This window comes from Coturnix japonica, chromosome 6 (genome assembly GCF_054131305.1).
Source record: "Coturnix japonica strain WE chromosome 6, WE-NBRP24, whole genome shotgun sequence".
NCBI lineage: Eukaryota > Metazoa > Chordata > Aves > Galliformes > Phasianidae > Coturnix > Coturnix japonica.
Window position 1 is genome coordinate 4701451 of NC_140668.1, and position 23097 is coordinate 4724547.

Sequence of the window (23097 nt, forward strand, 5' to 3'; positions counted from 1 at the left end):
TGCAATTTAGACTCTCAACTCTGGCAGGGTCTTAAAATCAGCTGGTTACAAGAACTGTCCCAAAATATATCCAGCTTCTGTACAGCTGCCGTTATTTCTGTCAGTGAGTGTAATCACAGAATCATAGAATGGCCCGGGTTGGAAGGGACCTCAAGGATCATGAAGATCAATCGCCTCCCTGTCCCTGCTGGCCATCCCCTCTTCTGATGGAGCCCAGGGGACCATTTGCTCTCTGAGCTGCAAGAGCACGCTGATGGCTCACGTTCTGTTTTTCATCCACCAGGACCCCCAGGTCCTTCTCTGCGGGGCTTCTCTTAAGGACTGCTCCTCCCAGGCTGTAGAAATGCCTGGGATTCCTCCAGCCCAAGTGCAAAACTTGCACTTTGCTGTGTTCCACCTCATTAGATTCACCTAGGCCAACCTCTCAGTTGAGCTCCCTCTGAATGGCATCCCTTCCTTCCACTGCATCAGCCCCACCACTCAGCAAACAGCAGAGGGTGCACTCCATTGCATCATTGGTGTCACTGATAACCACGTAAAAAAGCACTGGTCCCAAGAACTGGACCTGAACACCTCCAGGGATCCCACCACCTCCCCGGGCAGCCTGTGCCAGTTAATTCTGTGGGCAGAACTGCCAGTATGAAATATTATGCTATTGTGACAAAGAAAGAGAAGAAAAGCAAAATTAAGACTAGCTGACAAGCCTTGGCAGGGTGTTCTGCTCTCCTTAAATTTATACCCATTATTCAATTCTCTTTGGAGCTGTCTCCATGCCTCTCTGGAGTTTGTTCTTTGAGAAGAAGCAATTAAGTAAGCTCTCCAATGCCAAAGTGCATACACTACTCTAGGGCTTTCTCGTCTCTCCATGGATCAACAAGGGTGACAAGCCAGCAGAATATGATGAAGAGCCTCATGCATACTCAGTGTAAAAAAAAAAAAAAGGCAATTGTTGCTGGGAAGAAGGTGCATTTGCATTTGTGTCATCTGCAGAGGGTACTGCAGAAATGGAAAGTCTTCCACTGGAGCAAACAAAGGGCTCTCATTTATTGCAATCAAGGCCCAGCGTGTGGATCTCAGAGATCAGACCTACACCCTGCAGCAAAACAGAGACCTGTGTGGGAAGGTTCAGTTTCTCTCTACATCTGTGTAAGAAAAAGCCCACCATGGAATGACAGCTAAGGAAACATCCCTGTGACACTTCACAGGTCTCTTCTACACTTGGGATCACTGCTACAAAAAGAGCTGTTGACATCATCTCTCGTGGCCAACCTGAGAGAAGAGCAGGAAGGCTGGGATGCTCTTTTTCCTATCTTTCCCTTGATTTCCTCTATATCTTAGGGACGAATCACAGGACAGAACACAGAAATCAAATGGCTCTACAAAGCAGATTGGCCAGTTCAAGTCAAAACAGCCACTGAAAACACCCCAGATGCTGTCTGACAACAGCTGGACTGTCGGGGAGTCAGGTGAATGCAGTCTGCTGGCCCTGGGCAGGAAGAGGACAGCCCAGACTGTCACATACCTTTCACTGAAAGCTGATAGAGCATTTTATCCCCCTCACAGATGCACTGACAACTTACAGCATCATCCATTGAGACGCTGTGAATTTTCAGGGTGTGTTTCTTCCCCACAATTTGCAGTTCATAATTTTCACTGGCCTTGAGCTCCTTCCCATCCTTCATCCACCCCACAGTAGCGCCTGTGTCTGAAAGCTCAGCCTGCAATTTGGCTTCCTCACGCAGCCGAGCGGAGATCTTTTCTACATCTTTGCTCTTATTGGTAAATCTCACTGCAGCACCTGTCAGGAGCAAAGGCCTCGTTATTTCAATTGATATCAGGCTAACGTGGTCAATGTTTGCTGCAAGATCTCTGAAAAAGTATCACCTTCTGTTCCTGCACTCATCATTGTGTCACTGCTGAGCAATTCAAGATATTTCATTTGGTCTTCTTGCCGGATTTACTAAGTAAAAATCAACCAAACATCTCCTTCTACTGATTAAGAATGCTCTAAACATGCTTCTGCAGAGGTTTCCACCCAATGACAAACAGGTCCTCCCATAATGAATGTTTATTTGTTCTATTTGGTCATGCAAAGCTGATTGATACAGATATTATTGGAATGATTGCTCCCCTACTTCTAAACTATTCCAGTGCAATCAGAAAGGCTGTCTGAACCTGGAGCTGAAAGTACTGCTCTATGGTGATGCAGTGGTAAACCTGCTGACTGAATGCACTGGCCAATACCTGTGAACTACAGACATTCATCAGCTGGCATGAAGCAATCTGGTTCAGTTACCAAGCAGCTGGGTAGATTGGCTTACTCTACACTCAGTGCTATCATGTTTAGGTCATTACCAGGACTCACGTCAGTCCATGGGATGCAGTTTCAGGTATTTGGTACAGGCAGTGAATGCCTGCAGCCCCAGTTCTAATCAACAGATCACAGCAACTATGCCTTGACTGTAAGATGAAAGGAGAAGGATCAAAGCAAATACCTCTCACTCTCATCTTGCTGCTGACATCAACATTTTCGGCAACAAATTTCACTTCTGCTCCATCATCGTTCTTGGTGACGTTCTTTATCATTAGGCTGTGAGTAGTTTGGGTTCTCTTGATGATGCAGGTCTCAGTTTCTTGTAAGACTTTACCATAGAGGTACCAAATGCCGCAACACGTTGTTATAAGGTCAATAGTAAACATGGCATCCCCTCCAGGTACAGCTTCCCCAGTTGTTAGGGGGGATTTCACAGCCAGGACTGGTTCTGAGGAAGAACAACATGGATGTCTTAATGCTCTTTAGATGCAAGTCTGGTATCTCATTTAGAGATGGAAGTTTAAATCATAGGGACATTTCTTCTTCTCCCTTTGCATGAGTGCTGGAAGAAGCACTTCTATGCTTCAAATCTGTTACAGAAAGTTCTGCCTCTTGCACATGTGAGATATCAAAAGATAAGGATATTCATGTCTCTGTCACAAAAACAGAACTTGTATCACTTTAGTGGTAGCTGGAGGTTGATAGGAGAACTAGTAATAAAGGAAAGCCTTTGGTGTGTTAATGCACTGCTATCCTTAAAGTCAAAGGAAACATCTTTAGGGAACCAACACAGCTGCTCAGCTCACACTGACCCATTTCCATTGGGGTTTTTATGCTTACCAAGGTGCACGCTCCCTGGGAATTCCAGAGACGGGCTCTGTCCATGTGCATTGACTGCAGACACTCGGAACTGATCATCAGCCTCTTCAGACAGATTGCTCACCGTGAACTCTGGGACGGGGACATGAGACTCGTGGCACCTCACCCACGTGAAGCCAGTTAGTTTATTGCCTTCCACAATGTAGCCATCGACTGGAATGGGGCGGTGCATCTTCGGAGGGGACCATGCCAGCGTCACTGAGGTTTCTGTTTTATTTTTCACCACGGGGTCAGCTGGGGGCTGGGTGGGAGGTTTTCTGGGAGCTGAACAGAAATAAATACAGAAATATTAGCATAAGGTCATTTAGGCTGGAAAAGGCCTTCAAGATCAGCAGACTCAACTTTCAGCATGACCTACTGAGTCCCACCATTAACTACTGTGGTACCTGAGGACATACATGACAAGCTTATTCCTGCAGGTATTTGCATAGTGAATATATTCACCCTCTGGCTGATTCTGAACATTTTAGAGGTTAAAATCCCATCAGACTTTTTCACCGTGTGCAGCCACTGATACAGGCAGGAGGCTGGGAATTACCTGATGGGCTCTAGTTACAGACTACTGACACAGTAAAGGATTGAGTTCATTTCATTTTGGCCATCAGAAAGTTTGGTGTCTGGTTTAAGTCATCCATCTAGACTCCAATTATCATCATATGGAGAACAGCGCATTTAGGAGAACTCATCTCATCTTAATAAACCTGAATGAATGTCACCCTGCCATGGGCTGGCTGCCCACTAACCAGCTCAGGCTGCCCATCACCCATCCAACCTCGCCTTCAACACCAAGGACAGGCACCCACAGCTTCTCTGGGCAGCCTGAAATGGAAGCAATGAGCCACATGTTGAAGATACTCAAACATTCATGACTGTAGAGAGAGCCAAATACTCCATACATATTGCCTGCCTGGTCAGTGGTATTAAAATGCCAACAACAGACTCATCCAGCTCATTGAAAATGGTGTGAACATGGCGTACAGGATTCTTCCAGCAGCTAGTTAGATCTGCAAAGAGTAAAAACTGGAAATCTCAATGCGATACAATTTTCCCTCATAACATAAATAGAAACGTAACTGTTTTGGGGTGCACTGTTACCAGCCTGTCAGTTGCTGTTGGTCAGTGCTAGATGCCAAAGGTCCCACTAACATAGCATGAATCCGAAAGCTAGACGCTGGAATCAGGTCTCCTGACCTTACCATCAGAAATCGAGATGTCATATTTTGCTCAGAGGTGCCTGCTTGTAGGAGGGACAGCTTCCGAGCTTTTTCTGCTCCAGGAACCAGCTCGAGCTTCAGAATTTAAACAGCAGTCAGAAATTAAACTGAGCTTTGTCACCTCCATCAAACAGAAGGAGTGGTTGGGTGGTACAGCTTTCCAAATCACTTAGAAACTGTCACAACAATCAGATGCCTACCTTTTCTTTTTGAACTTGTTAATACATAGAGCTTAATAGCATCAGAATGCCCCAAGCACTTCAGATAACACGACAGCTGTAAACCCTTCTTTAAGGATTCCTTTGTTTAACCACTGAGTAACTGTAATTCAGTGGTGCTGGTGGGAGAAGGGAAGTCCTAATCTTCCCAGATGGTGAATAGAGTTGATGTTCACATGCAGACTGGTGCTGCAGCACAGCCAGAAACCACTCATTTGGGAAACACAGCACCAAGAAAATAATGGGAATAGCTTCATAAAATCAGGCAGCTTCACCCAAATTTCATGTCAGGTCCATTATTCTTCCTATTTTCAGGAAGAAAGGTTTTCCCTTATTCTTGTAGTTTTATTTTCTTTTCCTTTCATGCAAGCAGCTTTGTAGCTTACTAATTGTTTTCTAATCACCTCCTGGTGTGGACAAATCACACAGGTTTGACTCCATGTTTTACATAGTTACCATTTTAGTTACCATTTGTTCCAGTATGGAACTGTACAGTCATAGAATGGCCTGGGTTGAAAAGCATCTCAAAGATCATCCAGTTCCAACCCCCTGCTATGTGCAGGGTCGCCAACCACCAGACCAGGCTGCCCAGAGCCACATCCAGCCTGCCTTTGAATGCCTGCAGGGATGGAGCACTGCAGGGCTGGGCTGAGGGCACAGCCCTTCCACTGCAGGGTCACTGGGGAGCCCTGAACGAGGGCCAGGACTGGGGGCCTGGATGGGGTGCTTGGGCTCTGCACACCAAGCAGGGCACACTGCACCATCCCATCCCATCCCATCCCATCTCATCCCATCCCATCCCATCCCATCCCATCCCATCCCATCCCATCCCATCCCATCCCATCCCATCCCATCCCATCCCATCCCATCTAGCTCAGCAACAGCTAGAAACACTGCTGCGTTACCAACACTGTTTTTCTCCTAAAGCCGAAACAGAGCACCAGATGCCAAGAAGGGAAAATCAACTCCGTCCCAATGGAGACCAGAACATGGTTTAATTTGACAGGGGGGGATGCAGGGATGGACTGAAGAAGGACTCCCGGATCCCAACACTGCAGCTGTGGCAAACACACACAGTGAATACAAGGGCTCCTTCCAGACCGAACCTGCCCAAGGACAGGGACGGCTGTGGGGCTCTGGGGCGAGCCCAGGGCAAGAGGAGGGGTTCTATGTGGAGGCGGATGGAACAGGGTGAGATCACAGCCCCGTTACAATGGGCTTTGACCACCAGGAGGCAGAGCTGGAACACGAGGCTCATTCGCCGCTGTTCCTCGCTGCGAGATGGAGCAGAGACCCCCACTCCGAGTTCGAGAGGCTTGGCCAGAGAGGCACGGAGCATCCCGCACCCCCACGGCCCCGCAGGGGCCCGGCGAGGTGCATGGGGTGCAGCCCCAGCAGGGGCCCGTGGGCTCAGCTGAGGATCCTTTTGCCTCCGTCGTGTCACCTCAGGACGAGGATCCCCTGAGCTACATCGACGCCTGCTGTGCATGCAGACCGCAGGTAGTGTGCACTCTGTGCTTCCATGGCTGCCCCTGCCCGGCTGTGCCCAGAGGGTGCCAGGGTCCCCCGATGCCAACCCCTGTAACTCCCCTCCTGTCTCAGACACAGGAACAGAAGCTGCGCTTTCTGGCCTGCGTCCGCACTGCCTGCACAGCTGCCATCACGGACAGCGTGGTCCACAGCCAGCTGTGTGACTACGTGCTGAAGGTGGTGCTGTGCATTGAGGTAATGGAGCACTGCAGGGCTGGGCTGAGGGCACAGCCCTTCCACTGCAAGGTCACTGGGGAGCCCTGAACGAGGGCCAGGACTGGGGGCCTGGATGGGGTGCTTGGGCTCTGCACACAAAGCAGGGCACACTGCACCATCCCATCCCATCCCATCCCATCCCATCCCATCCCATCCCATCCCATCCCGCTGTGCCCACAGGCACTGCTGCAGGAGGAGCCCACCAAGCACCTGGACACGGAGCTCCGGCAGCAGGCCATGAGCACCATCGCCGCCATGAGGTACTGCCCCAGCACGGCTTTGCCAGCGTGGAGGCATTGGTCCCAGCCGGGGCCCTGAGCGGGACAGGCTGCAGGGCACAGGGTGCTGAGCGGAGCATCACACCTCTGCCCTCTCTCCCCTCGCAGTGGAGCATGGCTGCTTCCAGAGGAGAAGAACGGTCTCCTGCGTGCCTGCCTCGGCAGCGTCCTCCACCTCCCTCGCTACGAGGACGACGCGGACCTGGATGCGGAACTCTACGTGGAGGTGCGCATCAGCTGAGCCCTGGGGACGCTTCCTGGGCACCAGCACCCGGGATGCCCCTCTGCTGCCAGCAGGACGCAGCAGGGCAGGCCGCCCTGACCCCTGTCCTCCTTTGCAGACCATGGAAGCCCTGCACCACCTGCTGCAGGTGCTGGTGAGCAGCGCTGGCCGCTTTGTCCTCGTGGAGCTGCAGAACATCATGGAGGTTTGGATGTGGCAACGCTGGGGTTTGTGGGGATGGTTCAAGGCCACAAAGGAGGGATCCACACGAGGTCCCCCCAGGGCCTGCTGCGGGCAGGGGGTGCTGGCCCAAAACTAGCCCGTGTGGTGTTAGAGGGATGGGTGGGGAGCAGCGGGAAGATGGCAGGGCTGCAGCAGGACAGGGACGCAACCACCCACCCCGCTGCAGCTGGGGAGCAAGGGGAAGGACGAGTGCCCCGTGCTGTGGGCACAACAGCAACTTTTCTCTCCACAGCTCCTGCTGCCCTTCACCACGTGCCAGCTGGCGGCTGTGGAGGAGAGGGCTGTGGTGTGCATTGCCAGGCTGCTCGCCTTCAGCAACACCTGCGTCTTGCCTGAGGTAGGGAGTCCCGGCGCGCTCAGCTCTGGGACCACATCCTGGCTCCCCAGCCAGAGCCCACCTGTGTCCAGGCTTGCACAGAGACTGGGCTGGGCCCTGCTGCCCACTCAGCCGTGCTGCCTCTCTCCCCAGCTGTGCACCTGCTTCGTTGGAACCGCGGTGTTCCAGCACAAGTGCCAGGAGAACCAACGCTTCCCCGTGCTGGGAAAGCTGGTCGGACACCTCATCCTGTCCTGCACTTCCACGGATGACAGGACCAGAGATGAGGCGATTAATGCTGTTCATCAGCTTTTCATCTTCATCGCTGCCCCAAGTGAGAGGAGTTGTGTTGGGCTAGGTCCCTCCAGATGCCCAGACCCCTCACTGACACCGTGTGTGCTCCTGTCCAGGACTGCCATGGCAACCGGAGGAGCGCACAGTACCACAGCTCTGGGACAGCCAAACTTCGCTCCACCAGGAGGTTTCCCGTGAGGACAGAGCCAGAAATATCTTCGAGGTACAAAGAGCAAACCCTGAGCCCACAGGAGAACCCAGGCCTGCAGTGTCAGGAAGAGTGCACGCACTGTCCCCGAGCAGCCCTGGTGCCTTTGGGGCCCTCACGCTTCATATCCCTGGCATCACCCAGCACAGCCTCTGCTCCCAGTTCTCCTGGGACACCTGCACAGCTGAGCAGCCAAGCAGAGGATAAGTCATCCCTCCTCTCCTCCCTCCCACAGGTCCTTCTGAAATACCTCCTGTACCCTGAAAAGGTCAACATTTTACTCACAGCCATTGAGAGCATGAAAGCACCGAGCCTCCACAGCACCCAGCTGGCTGCCCACATGGTGGATGTGCTCGCAGGAGAGGCTCGCTTCCCTCCACAGCAGGTGGGAACCTGCTGCTGCCTCCGCTCCAGCCCTGGGGGCTCTGCTCCATCCCTGGCACTGCGCTTGGCCGGCAGGCAGCAGTGGGGATGGCAGCAGGGCCCTGCTCTGGTGCCATCCCATTCTCACCCATGCTCCCCCCCTCCAGGTGCAAAAGATTGTGAAGGCGATCCACAGCAGCCTGCCTTCCATCAAAGCCAAGCCAGCTCTTGAAAGCCTGAGCAGGGCCTTGCTTGTGCTGGCCAGCAAATTCCCAAAGGAGATGGTCAGCAGCCTGCTGGTCTGCTCTCTCACCTGCTCCAGGTATGGGGCCACAGCCCTCAGGGCTCCTCTCCCCCCCCCTCCCCACCCCACGGCCATCAGCCAGGCAGGAGCAGCCACGCTGACAGCCCTGGGGACCTGCAGAGTTGCTGTCACCATGTGGAGGGAAATGCTCTCGGAGTCTTCAACCGTGAAGACGGTGCTGCAGGAGGTGTTCCAAGTGCTCATAAACCACACTCTGCAGCACACCTCCCCATTCATCAAGGAGAGGCCACGTGTCCTTGCCCTGGCCGTGAGTTCCTCATTCACCCAGCTGAACCCCAGCTGAGTCCCCACTCCCCTTCCCTGTCCACCCCCGAGCCTTCTTCCTGCCCTGGGATGCATCCATAGACCTGCCTGGGGCTCTGGGGGTCTCCCTCCCCCCCCCTCCCTTTCTCCATCCCTACACTTCTAGAGACGGGGTGGAAACCCAGGGGACAGGGCAAGAATCATATCCGGGTGCTTTCTGCAGGCAGCAAGGATCCTACCAGAGATACTCCAGCTGCCTCTGGTCCTCAAGGAGGCTGAAGCCATCTTCCCCCAGCTCTTCCCAGCCCTTCTCCTGCAAGTGTCCTTCACCACGGAGCTGACGCTGCAGGAGGTGGAAATCTTCTGGGAGGGGCAACAGCAGCACCAGCTCACTCCCATCAGGTGCCACATCCCCGTCCCCCTGCTGCACCCAGGGACCCGCTGCTGGGGCTCCTGATGTGACTCGCACCCTTCTCCACCTGCAGGTCCGCGGTGCAGTCCTTGAAGGTGCTGCTCTGCAGCGTGGGCCTCCAGAAGCAGATGGAGGCCATCCAGGAGCAGGGGGGCTGGGACGCGCTTCTCAGCACTGTGACCCACCTCCAGGGTGTGCAGGTGGTGGCCAGGTGGGAGCCCTTCCTTGTGGTGTCACGGGGGTCCCCAGTTCTCAGCCAAACTGCAGCCACAGCACCAGAGCCTGTGGCCCCTGCAGCAGTGGCAAGAGGGCTGCACAGCCAGAGCTGCGTCTGCCTGGTTCAGGGCTCACGGTGCCTTCTTATCCCTGCAGGGTGATGAGGGAACTGCCTGCTGCTCTGCGTGACCCCATCTTCCAGCAGCTGGTTGAGCTGCTCAGCACCAACTTCTACTCCTGGGATATGGTGGCCATGGTCTTCCTCGTTGAGGTGAGCAACAGCTGCAGAAGCAGAGAACACTGGAGGCTGCAAGGCCACTGGCAGCACGAGCCCTGCTGCCTCCCTCGGGGCCTGCTGTCTTTCCCCAAGCTGACTGTTAGATCCAGCACTAAGAGCCACGTGTGTTGTTGCAGATGCTGGAATGCATGGACCTCAGCAAAGAGCTGCACCGCATCATAGGAATCTTTGCCCACTATCTGCAGAGCAAGAGGGTGGGCATGCAGCAGCTGGTGCTCAGGGGCATCCTGCAGCTCAGCAAGAGGCAGGACACGGTGAGCAGGGGTGGCCAGGAATGCCACAGGTTGGGCTGGGCCTGCCATGGGGCTGTAGCGGGGCCATGTACAACTCGGCAACTCTTCAGGCAGTGAGGAGCTGGTGCGCTCTGCCCACCCCATCACTGCCTGCTATTCAGGGCTGGTACTGGAGTAGCCTTGCCCTCATTACGCTTGCTGCCGTACCTAAAGGATGGGGTGTTTTTCCCCACAGGCAAGGACAATGATCATCTTCCTGCCGTGCATCATGGAGCAGCTGCAGGATGCAGATAGTGACATCCGTGCCACGGCCCTACCAATATTCAGCAACCTGCTGCACCTCCTGAAGGAGGTTAAGCTCAGCATCATGGCTCTGGAGCTGGCCGGCAAGCTCCCAGCTCTGCTTAACGATGTAAGGATGATAGGGAGTCCAGCACACGAGGGATGTGGCTGCCAGCCCAGCGTGCCCATGCCTGCTGCCTTGTGACAGCGCACCAGGGGACTTTCCTGGCCACTCACCAGGTTCAGGCACTGCGTGGTCCTGGGCAGACTTTCCGCTGGGCAGAGCTTGCACACTTTGGAGCAGTTCTGAGGGCATCCTCAAGATCTGCATCCTCTCAGCTCGGAGATTTTGCCCCCACTTCACTGGTGGTGCTGTCCCTGCTTGCCATGGACTTGGAGCTGCTGACACAGATGTCCTTCCTTCCTCCTCCACAGGAGTCCGGCACGGTGCGTCAGCTCTCCATCGACTTCTTCCTCAAAACGCTCAGCTTTGTGGAGGGCCAAGAAAAGAGGAAGATGCAGAAGACGGTGTTCAGGAACCTGGTCCTGCTGTATCTACACCTGCACGATGAGGAAGAGAACGTGTCCAAGGTGGGAATCAGGTTCATCTGGGGGAGGGTGATGCTGCTCCCGTGGTGCCCCCCATACATCAAGAGTACTGCAGCCCACAGCAGCATCAGCCCCTGCTGCTGCATCCTCCCTGCAGAGGGGCTCTGGGGACACGGGCTCTGCGGCTGCTCGGGCTGCGGTGCTATCTCAGCTCTTTGGCAGGCCTCCCAGAAAGCCCTCCTTGGTGCTGCACGGTTCCTGCGCTGGAGGAAGCTGGAGCACCTGGTGCAGACAGAGCAGTTCTGGCAGATCAGCGACTGCATGGTGAGTATGCGCAACAGTATGCCCATTCCCACACCCCAGGACAGGGTCGGGACCAGCCTGCACTGACCTCACATTCTTCCCTCTTCAGCTGACCAAGAGGAGGAGACAGAGTGCAGCGCAGGACTACCTGGGCGACTGCCTGCTCTACCTGCAGAGCCTGCAGGAAACCCTGCGACTGGAGGCCGTGAGGTTCATCGGTGAGCCACGAGGCTGAGCTTCCCCCATCCCCGGCCCTCCATGCTGCACCCACGGAACAGCGGGGGTCGCTGACGGGGCTTTGTGTTCGCAGGGCTCTTAGGGCGGCACATGAGGGATGAGCAGCGGGCTGACAGAGAGCACATCTACCAAAGTAAGCCAGGGAGTGGGATGTTGGGGCAGCCAGCAGGTGACATGCCTGTCCCTCGCTCCCTCCTGCCAGAGGGGAGAGCTGGGTCATCATGCCTCTCTGTTCCTCTTATCGCAGGCCTTCAGGGAATGAAGCATGACCCCAGTCCAGCTGTCGCTTCCTTGGCCCTTCAGACGCTGAAGATCCTGAAGGAAATGAGGCCACATCCACAAGGAGCCATTGGGCAGCTCTCCACCAGGCTCCGTGGCACATGGAGGAGGTGGCGCTCCTCCCGGGCAGACAGCTGAGCGCCCTGCAAAGCTCCCAGCATCTCCTGCCTGCTGCTCAGCCCCACTCCTCGGGCACATCACTTCCCTTTGCCCCATCGCCCGCACAAATTGTGCTTTTGGAAAGTAAATGGGAGTCGTTAGGACTGGCCCTAGTATCCAGTTTTCATAGTGACTGGGCCCGTGTGCTGCTTTGTAACCTGTTATACTGCAGATAACAGCGGAGCGACATAATGGGAGAATTTCTAGCATTTCCAATGCAGTCTCAGGAACTGCAATTATTAGGCATTATCCAGGTTATTATCCAGTGTGCTTCTATTTTATTAATAAATTGGATGTGAATCAAATAGGATCTAATGTTACCAATGCTGGAATCTATGGGAATAGGCATTTGATGTGTTAGTAATGCTGGTTACAATGCTGTTAGCCTACCAATGAGCCTTTTCTAAATTGGAGAAGACAAAACCTGGACAGAAATCTCGGGTGAAGGGGATGTTCCTGTATCATAGTGTGATCACTTCCTTTCAGCCCGCTCATCAGGATTTGTAAACTATGACCGTGCATCACTTGAGACAAAGCTGTTGGGTGCACCTGGGCTGGAGTCAGGGAGGTCACAAGTACCTGATGGGGGCGGTCACATGTACCGGTATATACTATTTGTTGCAAGGCATTAAATTCGTTCTTTTGGCATTACGCACTGTGTGTGAGTCTCATCTGTTCCCCATGTGCGGAGGCACGGTACTTTCACACGCAGCCTTGACTTGTCGCCGGATTTGGAGGCGACAGTTAAGAAAACATTTCTAACAGAACCAAACATTTCTAACGGTACCACAGTGATACCAGAAAGCATTTCACCCCGTCAGCTCTGTCCATTGGTACCAACTCCTCACTGCCATTGGAAGTGAAGATGCTTCTAGAGCTGTCTCAGGACCTGTGGAGTTTGCTATGTGATGACAGTGAAGTCTTCATGCTGTACGTCTCAGCACACTCGGCATTTCCTGCTCCACTCAAACCATGTGAAGGGAATGCTGGTTGTTACAACGTGCTGCTCGTATGCTCTGAAGTCACATCTTAGACCAGCAATACGACATGGCGCCCTTAGGAAACAAAATTCAATGCTTTATTGCTTCTGAGCATTGACATTTTCAATAAATTAAATCAACACAAAGGTTTATAACAAACACAAAAAGGAGCAACCAGATGAAAAACCTCGTTGTAAGAAAAAGCAGCATTTTTTTAATCCAAAAGCAAGAGATCCAACACGCACAAACCCAGAAGGAAATCTCATTCAACATACACAACGTTCCACTTTGCAGAAAGGCGAGACAAATCTGCTCATAACTGCACTGATCACCTCAGGTAGGAACAGAACAGCAGTGAAGTCAATGATATTTAACTCTACCTTCTGGAACTTGGACGTGACTGTAATTCACAGCTGTTGTTCGGCACTGCTCAAAAACCCACCACACTTCTGTCTAGAGAAAAGCTTCAGAGCATTTCTGACAAGCTAATCGATTCTCTCCTTACATGAATGATGCTGACAGAAGTAAACTCACACAGCCAGCTTGGACTTGGACACGCTGCATATTCCAGTAGCTTCCCTGCAAGTACCAGAACTGTCTGTTTAATGCTTCTCACTTCAGGGCACCGATAACTCAGGTTTTTCTGCGCTGCATTACGTTCCACTTTGGTACTGGTTTCGTGCTTGGTCCTCGCTCCAGTGTTTGCTTCAGGTTTTGGTTCTGGTTTTTGTTTTTCAACATCAAACCATTTCTTTGCTAACTTTTTCAACAGCCCACCATCCTCAATAAGGGTATTCTTAATTACATGTTAATTAAGACGTAAGCCATACAATGCCTTCATATATGTCTCCCTACCAGTAAGAATGGGAGCTCCCCACATTAATTCTGGCCATCAGTTCATGTCAGGCAGGTGCACTACAGACCTTCATCACCAACGAGGCTGTTGGAAGAAAAGCTAAGAACGAATGATGCATGAAGAGAAAATTACTCGGCTCTCTTTCACTGTACAGAGTAGTTTAGTCAGCAACCACTTATACTGTCACTATCAATACTTCCAACAAACTCATGTGGAAACCTTTATCCAGGCAGACCCGTGCAAAGAATACAACCCTCCATAATTGCAGCCACGAACAAGAATTATTCTGCCCACGAGCATTTCATGTTCCTTTCTTCATATACTGGGAGAGGAACTGGCTTCTGACAAAGTGGACCAGCTTGGTCTCTGTGCAGAACATGGTAATGGTGGTAGCTGCAAAGCACAGCGCCCCAATGCTGATGTGAATCAGCCTTGACATCCAACCCTTATCGCAGCAGAAGAATGCCTAAAACAAAGGAAACCAGCAACTGAAGGAAAACCAGTTGGCACAAGGTAGGCCAGCTACATACATGATAGATGTTGTTGTTTTATTCCCCCTGCACTGCTTTTTTATTTTTTTAACCGAATCTTTAGTGACCATTTCTTTGCACTATCACCATCAATTACCAAGAACTAAGAATGTGGATATACAGATGGCCAGCAGAACTGTCTGACTCATTAGGTACACAGTTCTCTGCCACCTGGAGAAGGCAAGCAGGCACACATCTGAAGATCAATATAATTGCATGTCTTTGTTTCATTTTTAATAGATCTATACGCAGCCTTGCAAGATGTAATGGAAATCTCCAAGGCTATGGTTGTAAGCCTTTCCTGTTGATAATATTTCTTTCCTTCTGGTAATGAAGCCATCTGACAAACCTCCGCAGTGAAAGGAACATCCCGAGGCAGATACTTACCTCTGAATAAACAGTAATTCCTCCACTTATGACATAAGCGAGTATTAAAAACGGTGAGGGAAGCAAGCCTGTCAAAGGTCTGTAGGAGCTTTCCTTGAAGTACTCATAGATGTACTGGATGCTGTGAGCAATGCGAATACCCATATTAAAGCAGTTGGCAAGGATGAAGCCAACACTTCCGTGCCAGCGGGTCAAGAAATAAGAGATGCACAGGAACACGAAGGACAAGGCCAGCATAACAAAATTGTACCTAGGAAGAAGAAACAATATAAACAACATATGCAGTTGCACTATTTAATTACTAAACTCATTTTCAGAAGATAAAAATCCATTCGCTTTCTAAAACATGGGAGCAACAACTCCTGTCATCTGCTAACAGCCGGCAAGGCTGAGAAAAGAAATGCAGCACAAGAATGAAAAATACGTTGAGTAAACTAAACCAACAACTACTTTAAGTGAAGGAAATTCTATCCTACTATTCACCTGTGCATTCACTTCAGAAAACCTACTAACAATAATTAGCAGTATCAAACACTGAGGACTTTTTCCTTCTCTATTCGGTACTGAAGAACAATAACGCTCAATAGGGTGACACTTAGTCCTGCTCCAAACAGTGGCTTTAAAGAGAAGATCACACTTGGAAAGAGGGACAAAAGCAGTCCTTGCACATCTAAAAAGAATTGCTCAATTGCTAAACTGCTAAAAGAGGATCTCTTTTAATTAATGACCTAAAAAAAATAAAGGCCTAATTAATTTGGAACAGAGCTGTAATAGACAACAGCCACAGAAGTGAAACAAGCCCGATGGCAGCCATCAGGTTGCAGTGCCAACACACCACAACAGAGAACCAAGAAAACATCCAGGCTGCAAAACATCACAGGAAGTCATCTTGTCCAGAGCTCTCCTCAAGGCCAATAAACCACTGAACTCATGTCATCCCAAATGTGATCTATAGAAACTGTGACTGAGAAGTTTTAACAGCTGCAAGACTTTAAGGAGTTTAACATAACAGTCCACCTTAAAAACTGAAGCTTCTATTCACGTACATGTACAGAAAATAAGACTTCACATTAAATTACTTTCCCAGTTTGCTGTGTATTAAAAGCTAATAACCTTGTCAGTTCGGATCCTTTTTACCCAAAGGTTTAAACTAAAGCTTTTACATCGAGGTCTGCACACAGTCCTTAAAACGACTGCAAAAAGAAACTGCCTTCTCAGTAACAGAAAAGCATTTCCAAGCGAATATCCAAGCAGAACAATTGTTCCCCATTTGCATGCTTAACTCCATGCAAATCACACACAGATGCACTGGGGGTACTCCTCACCTGTCCACTTCTCCTTTGCACATCGAAGCAAACGTGAAACATTCTGTTACTCCATTGACAGCAAGAAATAGGACATACAACGAGTAGCACCGGAGAAGATCGGGACCTACAACAAAATAAAGACAGCAGCATTACAAGGATAAAGAGATCATTATTTCTTTTATAAAGCCACAGTTTCATACTCCACAACAGAAGCTGTAACATTATCACCAATGATAACAGCAACTTCTGTGTCCCTTTGAGAAGCTTCTGGTCTGGACATCTTGACAAGATGACAAACAGAATAAACAAAGCAAGGGGAACCCAAACACAAAGTACAAGGCGGCAGCAGCTATTAATGTAACAGACAAGATCTCCTCCACAAAAGTGGTGGTTGTATTTATTGGGCCATAAGCTGGTACACGTGACACAAGTCAGGAAAAGCCAATGCTTTATCCTTCCTTCCTTGTAAACCTCCTAATATTGTTAAAACTACTGCTGGGCTACATTCCAGCCTCTGCAAGCATCCCTGCAGGTAACTTTGGGAGCTGTGGTGCTACAGTTGGAATATTCTAAATGCATGCATCTACAGGAGGGCAAAGCAATCAAATAATTCTACCAGAATGAGGCTACTTGAAGCTCCTTTTAACCTGAGCTGATTTTTTTCAGACAGAAAGCTGACCGAGCCAAGAGCTCAGAACAGAGCTGAGAAACAAAAAACACAGCTAAAGCTTTTTACCTGTTCCAGAACTGAGCATTGAACCTCCATAAATATCCAGAGCCAGCTGAGAAAAGGCACATCCAAAAACAGCAATGGTAAGGCCAGTCAGAAGCACCAGCTTCAACAGCAGTTCTAACACATTCGAAGCCATAGCAACATCATCCTGGAGCAAAAAACAGAAACAAAACAACAAAACCCAGCAGTCAATTACACGAACTAGAACCAGCACAACTGCTGCTGTCACCAAGAGAAACTGTTCCAGGGGGAAAAAGTCCACTGGCACAATGCAAGGCACAGCCAAGGCTATTTTTTGGTATTGACACACCTACACACTTGGTCCTGGCTTCCAGCTGTGCTCAGGTATTCTTATTCTCTTCCGTATTATATGCAGAACTCTCAACAAAGATCAGCCATTGACAGCTCTGTTTCAGGGCTTAAGGAAAGGGGCAAACAGCAGCCAGTAAATAGCAAAGAAAAGCACAGCATTTGCCCAGGGCCACAGCCTGAATCACCAAAAGGGCCACGTCATTGTTCATTGTTACACTGGACTACAAGTTTCGCCACAGCATAAGGAGCCCCTTGTGAGTTCTGTACATGGTAAGATGCAGCTGCCCACACCCCTCATGAGGAGTCAAACCTCCTGCCAGGTGCACGGGATAAGCCCACACACAAACATACCATGAACACTCCACGTCAAACACACACACAGGTACACCTCTGTCAGCCTACCATTAACGTGAGACACAACACTTGGCTGACTGGGACCTTCCTATCTGACCAAGAATTTCTTCTAGAGCATACAGAAACCTCTCCTTCATGTAACCATCGTTACTGCGCAAACAATCCCAAAGCTCAGCCAAAACACAGCTGTCTTCCTCTGGAAAGGGCACCCTCTGAAGCGCTCAATGCTTACCAGCCTGTTGTATTTTCAAGTCAGTCAAATATTGTCAAGTGCCACTTATTTGCTGGAAAGAGATTGAACCTACAGTAATTGCCTCAGCACAGCTGCACAGACATGGTGCACAAGCACCATGCTGTTGGAGTAGAGGATTTTAACTTCAATTACCAGACAATGCAGCATTATGTCATTGCACCTCGTAACTCCTACTTCGCTACCTTTTTATCCATTTGCTTTTTGTCCAGACTCCTTCGGCATGGTCTCCACTTCAAGTTTCTTTCCAAATATCTTTACACTCAGTAATTTAAACACACGTCAGTCACACTCCTGATACAATTGATCTCCAACAGAAGGTAAGCATTTCATGTGGAACCAATACTAACAAACGTACCTGCTTCTGATCCTTTACATTCTTCCCTCTTTCCAATACTTGAGCGAAAAAGACATAAAAACTCTCTTCAATAGGCAAAAAGATGAACCTGGCCACCAGCGACCCGAGATTATTCACGATATCATACACACCTTCACAAACAAAACACACCAACAAGCTGTCACTTTTTTTCTGGCACAAATTCCTATTCCACATTTCTGATAAACAAAGAGAGAACCAGTGGAACTTAATGCAGCATTAGAGCAAATCTAGCAATAGCCCCAGACACCCCCAGGCAGCCCCTTCAGTTCTTACTACAGAGGAAGATAAAAGATCCAGATGCAAGAGAATCAGCCTGTGGCGCAGCCAGTGCTGTCACCTGAACTGCTGCTGCCATTCATTACTCTGTAAGGACACTGCTTTTATGGAGCACATTCAGTTGGAGATGTGATGCTACAAACAACAGTGTTCCTGCTGTAACAGCTAACAGACTGCAAAGGAAGACAACAGGGCCAAGAAAATGAAGAGAAGGAACTGCAATGTATCAGATACTATGCTGCCTCCTTCCAAGTTTTTAAAACAGAAACAAGACGCACAGCAGAAGAGGCACAACTGCCAAGTTTTGATCCAAGGGAGAAGCATTCCTTAAATCCACGACCCTCAAACAAGTTGCTCTGGTTTTGTTTCTTGTTTTTTGGTGTGTGTTATATTTAATAACCATTTACCCATCATTCTCTGAAATGCACCTCAACGTCCCAGCGCCACTGAAATCCTCCAACATTTTCATGTTATTTTCAAATGGTTTCTAATATTTTCAGTATTTTCAGAAGCAGACAAAAAGGAGCAACTAGAAAATGATGTCATTGTTGCACAGCATCGCCACACTCACCCTGATCGCCAAAGTTTATCACATTCAGAAAAGTCATCACGTATCGCTCACCTGAAGTTGAAAACACAGAAGTAAGGACAAACCCCCACATCTCTCCCCGTGTGTGTCCAGGCCCTGCTAACAGGACGCATTCCAGAGACATGTCCAGCAGGACGGTACAGTTCTGATCCTCCACAAACCTTCCGTAACTGCACCTGGGTTGCCAACACCTGCTGGTGCCGCTCTGACCACCATCCCCTCCCAGCCTTCCCAGGCTCCTTGTCCATTTTGTGACCTGTATCCACTTTCCTTCCCCCAGCATTCCCACACATCGAGCCTCACCCTCTGTCAAAATCCGCTTCAGGAAGGACTGTTTGAAGAAGCTCCAAGTCAGCCATGCTTCCTTCCAGTTAAGGAAAGCCTGCAAAATCAAAGAAGCAGCGTCACCCTGGTCTGGCTGACTTTCTCCCTTGTGGAAAATCACCATCTTTGCAGATACACAAAGGAACTGCATAAGTTTTCTACAGAGTAAATCACTCAACAGTAACAAGAGAGGGGGAAAAGTTGTTTAGCAGACCAATATAACTCTGCCCCTCACAGTACTGTACATCTTTCAGTGCTCTTCAAAGCACTCCTGCAAGCCTCACAAGACAGAACTGCCTTCATGTCCTCAATCTCTCAGTCTCTTCCTCATCTTTGCCTTTTCATTTCTTTCTTTGCCCCATTTCCTTTTTGGAGGACATCAAAGATCTGAGTATCTGCAGGACGCTGTGCACCACCACGTTCTGTCTGAGGAGAAGTTGAAGTACCAGCTCTGTAAGACAACCCTGGATTCTCTTCTACCTGATACCAGCTCACTCCCTTTAACACTGTAAATGTTCCATCTCCAATCAACAGATGAGGCAGCCAACGAGGCCCAGAAACAAAGAGCTCCAGGTTCACTGTGGTTTTCTGACAAGGATTTGAATGCAACAACTGTGAATGGAATTTTATGCAACCATGCTTCCTAACCAGCCATGGTGTCCAGGAGCAGAAATAATCTCTCAGTCACTCCATCAACTCCAGTTTTCAAAGCGCTCTTGTCAAAGACTTAAGAATGAACTGTGTGACCCACCTTATCCGCCATCCAGTTAGGTAACAGGCCTTTCATTCTTGTAATCGGAAATGACTTCTTTGTTGCTTCAGGAGACCCCAAGAACTTTGCAAAACAAACCACATAGCACAGCACCAGAACACTGGTGTACAAAAGCTGGAAAGACAAGGAAGGAAAAAAACAAAGAATGAGTGAGAACTCAGTGAGAAGTGAAGGCAGTTCTTCCTCCTGTCAACTCTGAACCTAGCTGAAGGCGTTACTGTAACTCCCCTCCCCACACACAGAGTACTGTTGATTTAAATTCATTTTAATCAGCAGATCAGCATCACAGCCCTCTGCCCTCAAGAACAGCTAAAGCACACACAACGTAACAACCTTATTCACAAAATGTACCTTTAGGCACACAACAAAGGTGCCCATTAAACTGACTGGGCTCAACGCGCCAAGTAACGTCTATCACCAAAATCCTTCACATTTAAACCCTCACCTCGGAGGAACATTCTCTCACCTCCTCAGTGTTATCTAGCAGGTTAAATGTCACAGACAGCAGCAAAGAACATTTCAGAGCAAGAATTTATATACAGAATACAGGAAACTTACCTGAGCCAAGGAAAAAATGTGAAGGCCCCATTGCGGATAAAGGATGACTAAGATAACTGTCAAAGTGCATTTTGACACTATCGAAAGGCTTTCAGCAATTACCTTCAAGAAAGAGAAAATAGACAACGCTCATTTTTGCCAGCTTAACCACCTACAGGAAGGCAAAGCACTCCAGTTTCACACACACAACCCACAAAGGACCTGTAAGGCATTCACAGTCAGTGTGGCTACCACAGTTCTGCTGCTGCATTGACCACCTCACATTCTCAAGTCTTATAGGGCACTTTTCCCCCATCACACTGCCCCGCTCCCTTGTGTGGGACCCACATGGGAGTAAATCCTGCTTGGCACAATCGTGACCCCAGCTGCTGCATTTCACAGCCTCACACCGACAGTGAAAAGCAGAAGTGTGGAAGGCGTCTGTGCCTCCCTCTGAGCAACACTTGTGATTATACATTTAATGAGCATTAGGGAGGTAACTTCTAAACAAATTAACTTCCTTTTTTAAACAGGAGCAAATTAACGTTACAAATACATTATGACTACATCGTACAGCACGAAGCAACCCATAGCTTCATTTGTTTTTTAAGCACCCCTGAACATGCACAGATCCAGTTCAGGAATCTGGTCTTCATTTCCATTACGTCACTTTTTCAGCACGAAGTTTCTCCGTCCCACACAGCCCTATGCTCACAGCTTCCCTACTAACCTTAAGCCTTACAAACAGGTGAGCCTGGGCTAAAACCCAGAATGGCTCCCCTAGAAGCTCAACAACTGCAGAGAGGCCAAACGCCACCACGCCAGCCTGATAGTGAGGAACCACGGATGGATCCGGAACTTCAAGTACGTGCAGCCAGACGAAGCCCAGGAAAACAGACCAGAAGACACCAAGAGGGACTCTAAAAAGTTAATGTAAAAACAGTCAGGTTTCCTTCAGCAGAAAAAAGAACAAGAGAAAATCTGATTCAAATTTCCCACGCTGCTGTACTTTACGTATGTCGAAAGAGATCAGACAAACTCATTGCTATTGTAGCTACAAGTTTTGGTGTAAAACCTGTCAGTGCGAGCTACTACTTGCAGCTATGAGTCTGATAGCCCCAATGTAACTGTTACAGTGAGCCTTCCAGGCAACGGCAGTGGAGTCAGCAGAAGAAAACATGCACGGCATGCAGTGCAGACACGGGCTGCAGACACGGGCCGCCTCGTGCAGGTCCCGCTGCAGGACCCGCCGCCTCCTCCAGCCGGAACCAGGAGTGAGCTCTAAAGCAAAGCGGAGCCGCTCTCACGTCAGCCACAGCAGGTTGATGGTCGCGGCCCAGCTCCGCTCCGCGCCGCCGCTCAAGCAGGCCCTGCGGAACGCCTCCCTGGCCAGGAACACCGCGGTGGAATAGAGCAGCGTCAGCCTGCGGGAGACACGACGGGACACGGGGTCGGCCCCACTCCGTGCCAAGGAAACCCGGCCACCAGAGGCGGTTCCCGGCGGCTCCCATTGCCGGGGCAGCGCGGCGTCACCTCACGCTGACGACGCCGAGGAGCTCCCTGGACAGGTAGCGCAGCGTCAGCGCGTTCAGCCCGAAGGTGACCGCCCGGAACAGCACCTGCGGGGGAACGGGGGAGGAAAGCGCTGCCGGGGGGCCGGGCCGGCTCCCGCGGGCGCCGCCCAGGAGGGCGAGGAGCGGGAGGAGGCGGGGCCGGGGGTCCCGGGTCGGCCCGCACCTGCAGCAGGGCGCTGGACGAGGCCAGGCGGGCGGTCTGACGGAGAGCACCGACGGCCGCCATGACACCGAGCGACCGGCCGGAAGGACGGCGTCGCGCCGCGATGACGTCACGAGGGGGCGGACGGCAGCAGAGCTGAACCCGACCCGTGTGGTTCCTGTCAGCAGGTGGCGGCGGGGTGACACAGCGTGGTGTGCAGCGATACAATGTACGGCCTCAGTGTGCGGGGAAATGGCAGCCAGAGGCGTCCAGCTCCACTTGTGAATGTGGATGGAGCACAAGCGGCGCGTGTGAGCGCAGTGATGTGGTGCATTGCAGCACTGGGGGCACGGACAGGAAAGAAAAGCCCCAGATCTGGCCATGCAGCTTTTAGCAGCGCCGCATTCGGCTCTTGTTCTTTGCTGGCCAAAACACGGAGCTGCTGGTAGTGACAGTGCTGAGACACGGCGCTTTGTAGCTGACACTGCTCCACACAACTGTGCTGTTGTGCTCTTTGCACCCGGTGCAGTTCCCATGGAAATAAACGGCAGGCATTACTTTTGGAGCAGCCCGTACAATACAACTTCACCACCTCATTTTATCTGTGCCTTATCATCCTACCTAAAATGTAAGACTCTTTTCTGAGAATCCAATAGTACCGAAGGTTCATCGTAAGAGACACTTCAGGAGTCACCTCAGGCTGTTCTAAGCGGTAGAACACTCCCATCGCATCCTGAGGAATGTGGAGAGGTTCAAAGAAGAGGCTCTGACCCCACGTCTGAGGCTAAACCAGCACTGACATCCTCCGTGCACACCATACTCCTAACATTCCATGTCTGATGTGGAGCAAACTCCTGTCCATCCGCACACAAAACCTGATGCGATCAATTATGCTGAAAGCACAATACAGAAAGCAAAAACCTGTTCTCTGTCTGTGGCGAACCTGAAATCTTTCCAACAGAA

General features: G+C 50.4%; 2 protein-coding genes across 4 annotated transcripts; one reads left to right on the forward strand and one right to left on the reverse strand.

Moving 5' to 3' along the window:
• Positions 1-6850: 6850 nt before the first annotated feature.
• LOC146760270 (maestro heat-like repeat-containing protein family member 7) lies at positions 6851-12483 on the forward strand. The gene is made up of 17 exons (XM_085550804.1): positions 6851-7077; positions 7348-7452; positions 7585-7765; positions 7842-7948; positions 8169-8318; positions 8464-8618; positions 8721-8868; positions 9088-9266; positions 9350-9487; positions 9649-9763; positions 9907-10044; positions 10259-10435; positions 10741-10896; positions 11077-11178; positions 11267-11375; positions 11468-11527; positions 11642-12483. Exons 1-17 carry the CDS (start codon positions 6856-6858, stop codon positions 11809-11811), a joined length of 2412 nt encoding a protein of 803 aa, XP_085406930.1. The 5' UTR covers positions 6851-6855; the 3' UTR covers positions 11812-12483.
• Positions 12096-22254, reverse strand: LOC146760271 (man(5)GlcNAc(2)-PP-dolichol translocation protein RFT1-like). 3 transcript variants are annotated; one of them, XM_085550763.1, is made up of 12 exons: positions 22156-22254; positions 21952-22037; positions 21726-21842; positions 21149-21338; positions 20440-20541; positions 19861-19995; positions 18768-19167; positions 17900-18030; positions 16629-16773; positions 15911-16016; positions 14586-14835; positions 12096-12887 (listed from the first exon to the last, which is right to left on the reverse strand). In XM_085550763.1, exons 1-12 carry the CDS (start codon positions 22216-22218, stop codon positions 12855-12857), a joined length of 1758 nt encoding a protein of 585 aa, XP_085406889.1. In that variant the 5' UTR covers positions 22219-22254; the 3' UTR covers positions 12096-12854. The 3 variants fall into 3 exon arrangements, with proteins under 3 accessions (XP_085406889.1, XP_085406888.1, XP_085406890.1); XM_085550762.1 differs by lacking the exon at positions 12096-12887 and adding an exon at positions 12889-14134; XM_085550764.1 differs by lacking the exons at positions 12096-12887; positions 14586-14835; positions 15911-16016; positions 16629-16773 and adding an exon at positions 16787-17043.
• Between the last annotated feature and the right edge of the window lie 843 nt (positions 22255-23097).